Below are 15,565 nucleotides of genomic sequence, written 5' to 3'. Positions count from 1 at the left end.
TCTCGTTTCGGAAGATTGACAGCTGCAAACTGCACTTGCAACTGAAGAAGTCTTGGAGGCATCAGTGTAAAACTCCCTGCACCAATACTTTGCTTGTAGGGGCATGAAGTGCTGTTTTATGCCTATTGGCAACCCATGCTTGCCAGCCTCACGAAACAAAGTGTCGCTGTCAACTGGAACTGCAGACGGTTCAATTAAGAGCCACAGATTTGATGGAAAAGATCGGAAGAGGCCCGTCGAGTGCAAACTCTGGTTCGCTTGGCATGGAATGACCCCTTTGAAACCTGCCACGTTTAGGTTTGCAGGCGTAAAATTCAATTTACTTTGAAGGTGGTTGATGAGTTAAACTCAATTCCGTTATTTATGTTAAGATCAAAATTTCATGAAGCAATTAAGGCTTCATAGCTAATGAGTACATCCCATGGTAGAAGGCAGGGATATATGTGTGGCAAAACAAGGCTATAACAGCCTTTGCTGCAATATGTAATTGCATCAAAATAATTGCGCCTTTTATAACGAAAGAAAATTCTGCCTTACAAAAAATGCTACTTGATCACTCAGAGTCTGAGTTTTATTGCTCACTGCAAAACATAAAAACAGTTTTATTTCACAATCAATCTGCTCACAACAAAAGTGATGCGCAGAGGTCAGTCGATATAAACGTCAGTCAAGATCGACTTAAAATTTCTTGAGGTGAAATTTCTTCCACAACCACCACTGGCCTTCAGGCATTTGCAAGATGTCCTCCTCACTCCAACATGGAAGTACGGCTCACGAAATCAACTCCAGTGTCATCCGAAGCTGGTCTAGACACACATAACCGTCACGTGCAAGGTCGAACAGATTAAACGACCCTTCGGTATGATAAAAAGGCTCGTTCGATGATCCTGTGGGCCTTCGTATATATGTGCATAAAGGCCAAGGTTTAAATTCGAGCTGCCGTTTTGTCCATTCGTTCGGGTGCACCACACTAAGCCTAAATCTGTGTTGAAATGGCCATTGAACTACGTCATCCAAGTCGCCCTTGTGTAGCTGCAACCCCAAATAAAGCAACAGAGCCTGACCATTTGTCTTGAACACAACCGCAGGAGACACGCTGTAGCCACACAGGTACACTCGCTGGGTGTCATAGGCGGCGGATCCTAGCGCCACAGCTGTATCGTGGAGCAGTTGAATGTTTCTGATAAAGAAATTGCACTGTGATACTCCGTGTTCACTCTGACGAATGTGTCTGTTCAATTGGCCCAATACCTTTCTGTTTGCATTTTCTCTATCCTTAGCTTCATTGATGGCTGCAGCAAGCCGTGAAAAGCAGTTGTGCCTTTGTAGCGACGCCTTTTGAAATTCACCTTTCATTTTTTCTTCTAATGAACTTATTCGGCTCGAGAGAGTGTCGGCTGCCTCACTTCTAGCGATCAAGGATCCTTCTATTTGCTCAGATGTGGTTATTTGGAGAGCGCTTCCGTTTAAAGTGTCGTGGCCTTCTCGGGCTTCCTGAGAGGGTTCCTGCTTTATAGCTTTACTGTCAGCGTTTATATGTTGCGACTTCCTGTTCAAATGGTCGGCTCGTGCATTGCCATCGCTATGCAACTGCTCCAGGAGTGCCCTCATTTCGCCTGTGTGCTGATCTAGGGCTCTGCTCAGAGCTGTCAAAAGTGATTCGTCATGTTGTCCAGTCTGCCCTCCATGTTCTGAAGGAAGACGAGTTGGGAGACCTGAACAGCCAGATCTGAGGTGCTCGCACACGTTACTGCAAAGAACAGACGCCGAACACTCTGGGCATTGAACAGAGTGGTGTCCACAGTCGTGCTGGAAGTGTTGGGCGATGTCTGAAGCAGCCATTACAGCAGTGCAACCGTTCTCTTCGTTCCAGCAGTTGACCTGCATTCAAAGCGGTAAATGTTAGTTATTGAAATTACTAAAGGTGCAAGCGAGAAGAATAATGAAACATCAAGATGGGATGGCCTTGTCATCCCCGGTATATGGCTTCGATTATTCAAATTAAAATATAAAAAACATCTCCTCCACGCTTGTATAGGGTAGGAGGAAGCCGCTAAACTGAAAATGACTCAAGCTATATAAATATCACTGAAGGCAGGTGCGAAAAAATTAATAAAAGATGTGCTCACAATCAGAATCTTGACTGCAAGAATGGGAATTATAAGTGGAATGTTACCGCATTACATCTACAATGCTCTAATTGATCGCCCCTAATTTTCATCGTAAAAAGTTACCTTAAGGGTGCGATGCGGTTGCGTTAATAGGTCTCTTCAGCAGCCTGAGGTCCTCGTTGCAGATCACTCCACAGATATCAAAACTGTTCTTTATTGCATTATTTTGCTGTTTATGTCATTTTTTTTAACCACACAAGGCCTCCTTTCAGCCAAGTCGAACAAACCTTCCTCAACGGTATCAGTGGTTGAGGAGTAGCAGTCCGAGTCACAGACTCGCATCTCGATAATTTTTCTTTTCAACGCAAGTGCTTTTCGTTTTTCCAAGGCACTACGTAATGGTGATGGGATTGCGCCACCGCACAGTAGACCCGTGAGGAAATATTAGCAACGCCATCACTGTTTCATTGTTGTCTGTTGTTTGAATTACCCGCGTTGGGTTATGTGCTTGGTTTTGACGTCATGACCCTCTCGACCAATCCAGATTTTCTCGACACGCTGTTGCCGATGCCCGGTTCTCCGCTGAATAGGGCCCTTAATGCTTTCACGTTAAAATTTCCCCTAAAAAGGCAGTTCTCAAGTGCGTACGCTCCAGAGACTGCATTTTTCAGGCTTGCATTGAGGTTTTATATTTTGCATTGGCAGGGGGCCCGATCGACGAGCCTTTAAATTTGGCGTATTGCGCAACCCTGCAGTTACTGCTCTACTGAAAGTCGGGTTCAGCTGCTATCAGCCGACTGAGTGCTAAATATTAGACACCTTTAGCATACCGTGTACCGGTAGTCTGCGCGCATCCAATGCGCAAGTCAATTTGACGGCGCCAGGTACCAGGCAGCTGCGCGCATGCCTGCAGCATCCGGACCAATCAGCGCATGCTCACTGGCAGTAGGCGGGCTCCCGGTACTCCGGTAATGGCAACGGTTGCATGGTACGCGGTATGTAGATGTCTATTAATATAGACGCCTTAGCATAATGTACTGTGTTAGCGTTGCCATTTTCCGGAGCACCGGGATCCCACCCACTGCCAGTGAGCATGCGCTGACTGGTCCTGATGCTGCAGGCATGCGCGCAGGATGGATGGATGGATAGGAGCGCCCCCTTTGAAACGGGTTGTGGCAATTGCCACCATGCTCAGCTTTTCTTTCTTTATTATTTTTTTGTTTACTGTGTTGGCAATTCTCATTAAGAATCGCCATCATCTTTACCTACTGTTGCCTACAGTTCTAACCTTATGCCACATCTCTGCTTTTCAGCCACCAATCCTCCAATCACTTTTTGCTAACTTCTACGGCATATTTATTTACATGACCATTGTTATCTTTAAACCCTAGGGCCTCCGGAAGAGTGACATCCGGATGGATACCATCACATTTGAGTATGAGGTGTTCAATAGACGATATGCGAAATTGCTTGGCGGTCTGGCAACACCGCGCCCACAACTTCCGGTTTCCATCTTGGCGCGGTCGAGCTCGTCGAGCTGGTGCATAGTTTGCTATGCGTACTTTCTTCTTGCGAGTGGAATTTCAACAGGCAAGCTTCAGCTGCTGCGTTGTTTTCACAGTTGATCTTTGACTAAATGTAGGTGCTTTCAATAAGCGCCAGCTTACTCCTACCGCGTCCTCAGCTTCGCTTCAAGTCTGGCGCTGATGATCGCAATAATCGGCACTCGAAAGTGGGTTGGAAAGTCGAACAGTGACCGTGTGTTGTTGTCGTTTTAATGCTCGCATTAAAGCGCCAGTTCAAGCATCATGCATTATCATGGCTATTTTATTCCCAGGTGGACGTGAATTCTTCTGGTAGGGTAGCGAGCGGTTATTTTGCGGTGAGTGCGCACGTGTGTTGGCAAACTTCTGTGGTAGTGCGAGCTTTCGTTCGCGCCGACGCCAGGAGCTTCGTGCATTGCAGTATAATCACACAAGACCCTCGACCAGCTGCGTAATTCGATTCCTTTACTGTAATGTTCAATGCGCATCTGCGGTTTTCAACGTCACCGTTTCAGAGCCCGGCGTCGGTTGATTTTCGCCGCAATTCGTTGAAACCGCGTCTTGCTTAAGACGCAGTTGAAGCGAGTATTGCGATGTTCTCAATCGATATTACCAAGAGGAAAGTGGGCATATATAATTCAAAATGTAAGCAAAGACGCAGTTTTTTTTTTCAGATAAGCACTGAGCTACCGCGGCGGCTTGATTAGAGAAAGAGCGTACAGCTGTAGGTGCTTGCACGGACCCGATACGCTGGTCAAGTTGTGTGTGCAGGGGCGAAATTAGCATGTTCGGTTGCTTCCGAAACTTGATTAGCTTACTCCCAAACTTGGACAAATGGCTTTGTTGCAAAGCAAGCTTTTGGAGGTTGCCACAACGATAATAAAATCTGATGGCCTGAAGCGTTTTCAGAACATTGTTGCACGAACTTTCTAGCTTAGAAATGCGTCCCTCCTTCACGATAAAGTAGCTATGTTATTCCCTTCTTTTTTTTAGATTTTCGTCGCCGCAGATATGGAAGGTATAGAAATCCTCAAGAAATAAAGCATTCGCACCTCAGTTTTTATACGTAGGGTGTATTGCTTCACAGACTCCTTAACACGCATAACATATGCGTATGGTCCAGAGAGTTTGCTCGCGCTTCTAAAACTAATTGAACGCGGGAAAAACTTAACTGAACACGTAGCAAACTCAGCAGTAATCGGCATATGGTTCTTCGAGTGAACTTATTTCGCCACGGCACGAGCGATTGGCCCGCTCAAAAAAATTACCTTCTCTATTACTTTGTTCAAGTATGCGTCCATATATATTCACGCCCGACCGGGGAGTTGATAAATGCACGAAATCGGCTTCTAATTTTGATCATAGAACACAAAGGCTCTGGTCCTTATCTTAATTTAAACGCAAATCACCTCGAGAGATTTGTCAAAAATCAGCGCAGAAAGCGAAAGCTGCGCACTGATCCGCGTGCTGACACATGATACCTCGCATGGCGTTTTGTGTTACTAAAACGTTGGGACGGAGTAAAAAAATAGAAAAGCGAAAAGCTGGAATGCACCTAGTTCTGGCACGCATCGTAGTGTCTTTTCACAGTGGAGAGGGTAGCGCAGCACTGCATCGGCATTTTACTTTTCAAAAAAGCTCAGCCGTTTTAACCCAACGCTGGGCAGCGGTTTCGTTTTCTGTACCGTGCCAACATGGAGGACTTAGTTCTCGGAGCGTCGAGAGATGGCGCTGCGCATTTCGCATATCGTCTACTGTTTCCACAGATCAACCACACACTGCACATGTGTCAGCTTCTTCGTTAAATTTCTTTTTGTAGCTGCGCGTTCTAAGGCACCCTGACCTAGCGTCAAAGAGTAGGGTTTTCGTAGAAAAATTCTTTCCTGATCTGCCTTTTCCACTATCGATATAGTTCTACACTATGTTTCGTTTCCATTGAATTAATCCAATTTTTAATTTCGGCGTTTTTAACCTGTCGTTTAATGTTCTTTCTTTCTCCGTCCTCATGACCGGCATGCTTATTGGTTAGTTTTCTAGTTCTCTTCCGCCACTGCGAGTCAACGCTCTTCCTGTATAAATATTTAAATACCTTAGCTGCCCACCTGCTGTCGTCCAATTTCCTCAGGCGTTCTTCATATAGTATTTTACTCTTAGCTTCCCGTGCTTCGAAAGATGCCCAGCCGATATCTCCTTGCACTGCCTCGTTTGTGGTTTTGCCGTGGACACCTAGTGCTAATCTTCCAACAGATCTCTGATTTACGTCTAATCTCGACAGAACTTCTGCCCTTAAGCACAGAACCGCATTGCCGAAAGTAAGCCCCTCACCATTATTCCTTTCCAAATACCTCTTAACACTTCATATTTGTTGTACCCCCATAATGCCCTACGTTTCATTATCCCATCATCTCTTCGTCACTTTGCCCTAAGAGACTGTTCATGCTTTTCCGTGTATATCTGCTCTTCGTTTAGCCATATCCCGAGCTATTCGTATTCGGCCACTTTGGGTATTTCGTGGCATTGTATTATAAGCAACTGATCAGTTGTATGGTTGAAAATCATCACACCTGACTTAGTTGCGATAAAACTGAATCCTAGAGCGTCTCCTTTGTTTCCACAACAATTAACCAAAGTTAGTAATTCTTCCTGGCTATCTGCTCTCAGTACAATATCGTCCGCATACATTAAACCCGGGAGTCGCTGCTCAACTGCATTTCCGCCTAATCTGTACGACAGATTATAACATAGATTACTTTCTTCTGGCCTTGTTTCCATATTTACCACTTAAAACGTGAACAGCAGCGGTGATAGAGGTCAACCTTGCCTTAATCTTTTGTGCACCCCCACAGTTGTGGTACTTTTTTTCCCCTTCCCATATGTAATTTCCACTTTATTATCTCGGTAGATTTCCTGTAGAAAATCAATTACCTCATGACCAATACCTAAATCTTGTAATATGCCCCACAGGAGTTCCCTGTTCACGTTATCGTATGCACCGCTTATGTCGAGAAATGCTAAATACAGAGGTCTGTTTTCCGCCTTACGAATTTCTATGCATTGGGTAAGCACGAACAGGCTATCATCTAAGCGCCTACCCCTTCTGAACCCATTCTGAAGTTCCCCGAGTATGCGATTACCTTCTACCCATGACTGCATTTTTAATTTCACCGCCTGCATTGCCAGCCTGTACATACCAGATGTTATCGTAATCGGACGGAAGGATTTTATGTTCATCTTATCTTTATGTTCATCTCGCAGCTGCTGGGTACCTGGCGCCACCTGGCGTCCTCGAGGCGATCTGCACATAGGCACTGACGTAGGGCCGGCTCCCGGCAGGTATTCTGGCAACGGTACACGGTATCCTAAAGGTGTCTTATTCGTACAGTGGTAGGAAGCGTGCCATGAAACCGCATCAGGCGTCTCACCGAGTGCTAGGCACTCTTTATTTGGACTAGGGGTTTTTAAAATTATCAGCCCAGACAATTCACTCAGAAGTGCCAAAAATTTACATAATTTCCACTTGACTTTACACTCCTGTGCAGAAAAGCGCACTTTATTAATTGTTTTTTTTTCTTATTTTTTTTAAAACATGATTTCATTTCTGTAGAAACACGGTATGATGAGCGAAATCACGTACAGTGGTCAGAGCAATTCTCTAGAGCAAACGAAAGCCGCGATGTAGCAAAAACAATGTGAAATTTTTAGCAGGTACTCTGTTCCAGAGACGCATAGACCAAGTTGCCTTGACAATCGCGTTGTGCCACGGATATCTCTGCCGCCTGATACAAGCCGGGCAAAAAAGCGTCACGAACGCGAGAGTGGCAATGAAATTTTTAACGACTAAATTAGGTGACTTGTAATAGCAAAAACGATTGAAAACGAATGCTGAACGAGAAGACTTGCCCTAATAAATTTTCGTGCCCAGCCGTTAGATCACTCGAAGTGTTTACATCCCAAAGCGTATACCGACGTTTGTGCGTGGACCACATGGGAATCTAAGTCACAAAGCAGACTCGATTATGTGTTGTAATTCTACGATAACGAAGCGCTTTTAATCTCCAGAGATAGCAATTAAATGTCGCTGCTTGGAAAGTGCCGCACGCGGATGTTTCCCGTGCGGATATTAAAGGGTCCGCTCCGGCGCTTGCGAGGGTATATGCCTATCGGAAGGAATAATTTAGCGAATAGTGCTTCCGGACTCTAGGGATATGTCTTCCTCTACACAGCTCACGAAATAAATCTCTGAGAGCAACACTAAACGAAAGCATGGCCTTCAGTTTGCCGCCCAATTACGTCTTCGCAGCTGTCGTGGCGCACCGTGGATTAAACTTCCTGTCATGCCTGCCAAGCTTTTATTTTCCAATTTTCCATGACTACCCGGCTGTAGTCGTATCAATCCGTAGGCTAAACTTTCGCAGATTCCGGTCAAGTCTCGCGGTTGGATTGAGGATAAGGAGCTCCGAACACCCCCCACCCGTAGAAATAGAATTAAGTTCCTTACGTGAGCACATCTGAGTGGCAGAAAGCTTGCTTAAAGTCAGATAGTACAAGAAACGTACTCGAACAGTCAGTGCGTCACCGCTAATCGCATCCCTGAATAGCGATACATTCACCTTTCGTTATGAGAAGGCGTCGTCATGTCGTCCGCTTACGCGAAACTTCTAGCCTTTATTGCATGTAAAAACACCAAGCATCAGACGCGTAAAACCTGAACAGTTCGCCCTCTTCACTCACCTCTTTACTTAGCAGCTCTTGGACGGGAAAGTACCTCCAGTTCACGCCTTTTTCCGGGCACAGCAGGCCATCCAGGGGACAGACGGGCTCGACGCCCTCCGTGCACTGCTCGTAACAGGATATGCAGAGGACGTGCTGGCAGGCAAGGACTGCCGCCTTTGTGCGCACCAGTCCGCAAGCACTGCACGCTCTGATGCGTGGAGGCGGCTTCACGAAGTGCAGAGGCCTCCAGTCGAGCTCGGCTGTGAAGCCGACCAGCGTGTAGGGCACTTTTCCAGGAGGCATTCCGTCCTGCTGTCGTCCTAGTGCTAAAGACGATGGAAATGCTGTGCCCATCCGAGAATGCTTGTCCCGCTATCTCTGTCTCTCCCCCTCTATCTTTAGATTTTGTTTTTTGCCCGTCGTCAAGGCTCCGATCGCTGTGAATAGCCACCTGTTCCGGTTCCTTGCCACGTGGTGAATCGTCAGCACTTTCAAGTCACTCTTAGGAATGCTACCCCGCAGGCATGCGCATGTCTGCCGCTGAGCTGAAATGATAGCTCGTTGATCACCGAAATTTTGACCATAATGGGAAAGAGAGAGAGGATTCCCGGGGCTTTGTTAATGTCTTCGTCCAGTGTTTCATTTTTGTTTTGCAGGTACGTGTTCCTTCGACAAAGATTACGTGGTGGCGGGAGCGAGAAATAAGACGTTACTGCAGTTCCGTGACACCGTCATGTTGTGGGATAACCGCGTACCCCATTTTCTTCGCCAGCCAACGGCGAGCGTGCGAACGCCACATGGCGAACCGCGCGAGCCGCTAGGCAACGCTGCCAAAGCTAGCGCGACTGTTCGCGCAGGCTAAGTGCGCGCGCGAAAAGTAGTTCGCCATAAAACCAAAGCGAACACAAGCATATTTCGTTGCGACAAATCACGTACCGCGACCTCCTGGACTTCTCTTTATCTCGTGCCACATTTTCGTAATGCGACCTTTCGAGACATCGAAAAGAAAAAAGTACACGTGGCGGTATGATACGCGGTTGGTAGGGCGAATCACTCCTACTCAATCCGCGCCCAAAAAGTAGTTCCCACTGCGTGAAAATTATTGCAAGAGAGCCCGCTCACTGAGCGCCTGAGCGCTTCGACCGTGATTTTCAATGCTACCATATCGTTTTATACCGCTCTTTATTTTCGTTTAAACACTGACCGTGAAACGGTCAACAAGCTCGCGGGCAAGGCGGCTGCGGCAATGAGACTCATCAAGAGGGTGTCCAACAGAAAAGCGGGGATGAAGGAGGAGAGCCTGACTAGGCTCGTTCAATCCTTCGCAGTTAGCCACATAACGTACGTGGCCGCCTTCCACAACTGGAGGCCGAGTGAACGTAACAAGATAGACGCCACCATACGCAAGGCGTATAAGGCGGCACTCGGTCTCCTCGGGGGCACGAGCACCGAAAAATTGATGGCGCTGGGAGTCCACAACACGCTGGACGAAATAGCCGAAGCACATAGAACGGCGCAACTCGAGCGTCTCTCCGAAACGAGAACCGGAAGACAGATACTGCGGGACCTTGGCCTCGAACCGAGGGAAGGCAAGCAGCAGAAAGACGTACCTATACCAGATAGCATCAACAGAAAGCTCAGGGTCTTCCCGATCCCGAAGAACGTGAACCCCGAGCACAACAGGGAGCGGAGGTTGGCGAGGGCCAGGGCTCTCGTGGACCTCCACGCCAGAGAAGAAGGCGCCGCCTACGTGGACGCGGCAGAGTATCAAGGGAGCACCGACGCATACGCGGCGGTGGTTGTCGGGGCATCTACGGGTGCAACGAAGACCGCGGTGAGCGTCCGGACTCGAGAAGCGCACCGGGCGGAGGAGGTGGGCATCGCCTTGGCCGTTTCCGACCCCGGATGTACTACAGTGTTGTGTGACTCTAGAACGGCAGTGAAGAACTACGCCAAGGGTAGGGTATGTAGTGAGGCCGCGCGCATACTGCGCAAGGCCGAAGACATCGGACGCAACAGTCCTGTGGTGATCAAGTGGTTTCCGGCCCACATGGGCAGTGACGTGTCGGAACGCGGAAACGTGAACCACAACGAGACGGCCAACTCGGCCGCGCGAGGACTAACCAACCGCGCGGCTGAAAGCACGGCCGACTCGGAGTCCTGGTCGCGGCGCAGTGCCAAGGACAAGATGACCACCTTCAACGAAATAGTGAAATGGTACAGACTGAACTGACAGACTATGCCGCCACCTCACCCGGGGCTTACCCGGAAGGAGGCAGTGTTATATAGACAGTTACAGACGGGGTCCCTGCTCACCCCGGTGCTAGCTAAGCACGTGTGTCCGAGTGTGCACGCGAGCGACATATGCAGACTGTGCGCGAAGGAGAGAGCCACCGCGGCTCACATCCTTTGGGACTGTAGCGTAAATCCGCGCGAAGCCAGCGAGAAGACGACGATCCCGCCGCAGCTAGAGGCTGCAACGAGGAGCTGTGATCAAAAGACACAACTCAAGGCCGTCCAGCAGGTCTCGGCAGCTCTGGAGAGGCAGCGACCGAGCGAAACCGAGGAGAGGGGGGCGGCACCCCCAGGAAGGGGGCGGCGGCCCTCTCGAACCCGCGGAAGTAGCGAGGGACGTAACAAGACCTCAAGGAGCGCAACGCACGAGATTGACGTAGTGGCCGCGTCGCGGTAAAAGCTTGTCCTCCCTGCTTGGAGGGAGCCTAACCGACTCTGCAGGCTTTCTAAATAAAAGTTGTTCTCCCTCCTCCAACACTGACCGGAGTTTCGAAAAGAACGAATGATACGTGGCAGAGTAATATGGTTTCCCGGACTGACTTCTTCGCTGCTTCTTCACCCGTACCCCCCTTTCCCCTCCCCGCCCCCTCGACGCCGCGGGAGCGCGCTGGCCGCTCACGTAACGCTGCTGAGGGGAGAGCTGTCGACTGCCACCCCGAACAGTAATCGGGAGGCAATAACAGCCAATTGCGCGGGAAGGGACTGACGCGCTTCGCCTGCCCCCACCCCCCGACCGACGGCCACGGTAAGCCTCCCGGATTGGACCTTCTTCCGGCGCGTAGTTCCTTTTTTTTGGGTTTGTGCTGACACTAATGAACAAGTGCTAACTAGCTCTGCCTCTGCCTATTTCGCAATAAACCCTCCGTGGCCGCAACTGGTTGCTTTACAGGTTGGGGGTGACACGTGGGCGTACAAGTATAACGCCTGTGTGTGACTGGCTCAGAGGCTTGTCTTCCCCGCCGGCTGCGCAGTGTGAACCCCGTAATGTAGACGCTGAACTGCTTTTTTTTTGAAAAAAAAAAAATAACTCATCCCAAATTAGAAGTCATGTTGCACATTAGTATTTTCTTTGCATGACAGGGTCTTTACAATGCGTTTCGCTGGATGGTCCTTAATATGAAATCACAGCTTTCACCATTTCGTCCAGTATAATGCTTTCAGTACTTCTGTATAACTAGATAATAGAAATGATGCCGTATCGGTAATACCCTTGTCGTCATATCGTCTTGCTTTGACACTTAATTAGTCGTGAAAGTGAAGTAATCGATTTTTAATATGAGAATGACTGCGGACTCCTCTCATTCCTCGTAGCGTCTTTGCTTAAACTGTGGCACTTTTGCACAGGAAGGAATGCAACGTACGTACTTTTACAGTGCTTTACATCAGCTCAAGTCAATACCCGAGTCTGTGCAGCTCTTGAAACCTGAACCGCGTCGAAACGAAGGTATCGTGGGGTTAAAGAAAGGAGACCATGCGAATTTATCTTTAGCTCTGGACAGCACGGTAAAATGTTGTTTTGTGTTGCTACGAAATAAAAATTTACTACAATGCAGGTAGCCGTGTAAAGCTTCATAGAAGACATAATAAACAGAGTTAGCATAGAGTGCAGAAAGTCACTGTACACCGACATTCCCTCAAGAGAAAAGTATACACAAGATGCATGTCACCGGCAGTTACCTATGGGGCAGAAACGTGGAGGCTAACGAAAAGTGTTCAGCTTTTAAGTTAAGGACAGTGCAGAGTGCTAATAAAAGAAAAATGACAGGTACAGGAACAAGACACAGTGGGTCAGGGATCAAACACGGGTTAATGACATTGTAGTCGAAAGCAAGAGGAAAAAATGGGCTTGGGGAGGGGAGGTAATGTGAAGAAATGATAACCGCTGGCCCTTAAGGGTAAAAGTGAATTCCAGGGGAAGGCAAGCGTAGCAGGAGGCGGCAGAAATTTAGGCGTGCGGATGAGGTAAAGAAGTTTGCGGGAATAGGGTGGCCGCAGCTGGCACAGGAAAGGATTAATTGAGGATATATAGGAGAGGCCTTTGTCCTGCAGTGGGCGTAGTCAGGCTGACGATGATCCTGAGAGAAAACAGTCGAATACAGTTAAACTAACAGAACAATTTGAAGCGTAATGGAAATGTTTGCATTTTTGCCGGAGACATGCAGAAGGAATATGTGCAGGATAAAAGAAATAATGCGTTAAAAATCTGAAATGTTTCAACAAGTGATGATCAATCGAAAGAGAAATAACATTCAAAATAATAGGCACAAAATTGGTGTACGTAATTAGGCCAGAACAGAGAGATGACACTGGGTGTCGTTCAGAGAACAGCTTTAAAAGATTTTGCTGTAAAATTTTATATCGATCGCAATTGAATAATACTGGTGAGGCATTGTGGGTGGTGATTACATAACTAAATGCCGGTATTAATGACATGGCGATCGTTGTGAGGCCATAATTCATTTCAATTAATTTCAAACACATTTTTCCACTTATGGTCACGCTTTCTGCCCCAACCACCAAGTTTCTATTTGTTAATTTTTAGAGCGAAAGCTCTACTCCTCACTTCTCACTTGCAAACCTGAAGGTCATGGCTATGAAATTTGACCTTCAAACCAGGAGGAGCGGGGGCTTGGCTCTGACGTCATGCCACGTGACTCGTCACTTATGGTCTCGCTTTCCGCCCCACCCACCAAGTTTCTATTTGTTCATTTTTAGAGTGAAAGCTCTACTCCTCCCGTGCACAGCTGAAGGTCATGTGGCTATGAAATTTGACCTGCAAACCAGGAGGAGCGGGGGCTTGGCTCTGACGTTATGCCACGTGACTCGCCACTTATGGTCTTGCTTTCCGCCCCAACCACCAAGTTTCTATTTGTTAATTTTTAGAGTGAAAGCTCTACTCCTCCCGTGCACAGCTGAAGGTCATGTGGCTATGAAATTTGACCTGCAAACCAGGAGGAGCGGGGGCTTGGCTCTGACGTTATGCCACCTGACTCGCCACTTATGGTCTTGCTTTCCGCCCCAACCACCAAGTTTCTATTTGTTAATTTTTAGAGTGAAAGCTCTACTCCTCCCGTGCACAGCTGAAGGTCATGTGGCTATGAAATTTGACCTGCAAACCAGGAGGAGCGGGGGCTTGGCTCTGACGTTATGCCACGTGACTCGCCACTTATGGTCTCGCTTTCCGCCCCAACCACCAAGTTTCTATTTGTTAATTTTTAGAGTGAAAGCTCTACTCCTCCCGTGCACAGCTGAAGGTCATGTGGCTATGAAATTTGACCTGCAAACCAGGAGGAGCGGGGGCTTGGCTCTGACGTTATGCCACGTGACTCGCCACTTATGGTCTTGCTTTCCGCCCCAACCACCAAGTTTCTATTTGTTAATTTTTAGAGTGAAAGCTCTACTCCTCCCGTGCACAGCTGAAGGTCATGTGGCTATGAAATTTGACCTGCAAACCAGGAGGAGCGGGGGCTTGGCTCTGACGTTATGCCACGTGACTCGCCACTTATGGTCTTGCTTTCCGCCCCAACCACCAAGTTTCTATTTGTTAATTTTTAGAGTGAAAGCTCTACTCCTCCCGTGCACAGCTGAAGGTCATGTGGCTATGAAATTTGACCTGCAAACCAGGAGGAGCGGGGGCTTGGCTCTGACGTTATGCCACGTGACTCGCCACTTATGGTCTTGCTTTCCGCCCCAACCACCAAGTTTCTATTTGTTAATTTTTAGAGTGAAAGCTCTACTCCTCCCGTGCACAGCTGAAGGTCATGTGGCTATGAAATTTGACCTGCAAACCAGGAGGAGCGGGGGCTTGGCTCTGACGTTATGCCACGTGACTCGCCACTTATGGTCTCGCTTTCCGCCCCAACCACCAAGTTTCTATTTGTTAATTTTTAGAGTGAAAGCTCTACTCCTCCCGTGCACAGCTGAAGGTCATGTGGCTATGAAATTTGACCTGCAAGCCAGGAGGAGCGGGGGCTTGGCTCTGACGTTATGCCACGTGACTCGCCACTTATGGTCTTGCTTTCCGCCCCAACCACCAAGTTTCTATTTGTTAATTTTTAGAGTGAAAGCTCTACTCCTCCCGTGCACAGCTGAAGGTCATGTGGCTATGAAATTTGACCTGCAAACCAGGAGGAGCGGGGGCTTGGCTCTGACGTTATGCCACGTGACTCGCCACTTATGGTCTTGCTTTCCGCCCCAACCACCAAGTTTCTATTTGTTAATTTTTAGAGTGAAAGCTCTACTCCTCCCGTGCACAGCTGAAGGTCATGTGGCTATGAAATTTGACCTGCAAACCAGGAGGAGCGGGGGCTTGGCTCTGACGTTATGCCACGTGACTCGCCACTTATGGTCTTGCTTTCCGCCCCAACCACCAAGTTTCTATTTGTTAATTTTTAGAGCGAAAACTCTACTCCTCCCGTGCACAGCTGAAGGTCATGTGGCTATGAAATTTCACCTTCAAACCAGGAGGAGCGGGGGCTTTGCTCTGACGTCATGCCACGTGACTCGCCACGGCGCGCGTTGAACCAAAGCCTCCTAGAATACTTTGGTTGAACCGGCGGTGCTCGTTCGCCTGGCAACTCTCGAATCACGTTACTCGCTGCGCCTCGCCCAGCTGTGCCGCAAATCGCGTGACGCACTGTTCGCTATATAAAAACGTGTGGCTTGTGCTTACCTTGACACAAAACCATGGATGAGCAACGCGCCGGAACAAATGTTTCGACTTCGACGATGTATCATCGCCGTCAAGCGGAATCTGTGATCTTTACGATATTGAAAGGCCTCAGGCTGGATAGCCTTATGCTTAACAGAGCGTTTGCTTATCTTTCTAGGTTCAGCCGAATTTTTTCCGCGTTTTAAGGCATTAAGTTAAGGCATCATAGAAATCGAAACACACATGTAGGG

General features: G+C 48.1%; 1 protein-coding gene across 1 annotated transcript; it reads right to left on the bottom strand.

Annotated features, from left to right (window-relative positions):
• Positions 1 to 771: 771 nt before the first annotated feature.
• LOC149329188 (TNF receptor-associated factor 5-like) lies at positions 772 to 8,671 on the bottom strand. The gene is made up of 2 exons (XM_089559193.1): positions 8,387 to 8,671; positions 772 to 1,881 (listed from the first exon to the last, which is right to left on the bottom strand). The coding sequence occupies exons 1-2, from the start codon at positions 8,669 to 8,671 to the stop codon at positions 772 to 774; spliced, it is 1,395 nt and encodes a 464-aa protein (XP_089415319.1).
• Between the last annotated feature and the right edge of the window lie 6,894 nt (positions 8,672 to 15,565).

The sequence above is a fragment of the Amblyomma mixtum genome, chromosome 9 (genome assembly GCF_055824585.1).
Source record: "Amblyomma mixtum isolate Tamu chromosome 9, ASM5582458v1, whole genome shotgun sequence".
In the NCBI taxonomy this organism is placed as follows: domain Eukaryota; kingdom Metazoa; phylum Arthropoda; class Arachnida; order Ixodida; family Ixodidae; genus Amblyomma; species Amblyomma mixtum.
Note: the sequence above shows the minus strand (reverse complement) of the source record. Positions and strands in the feature narration are given on the sequence as shown.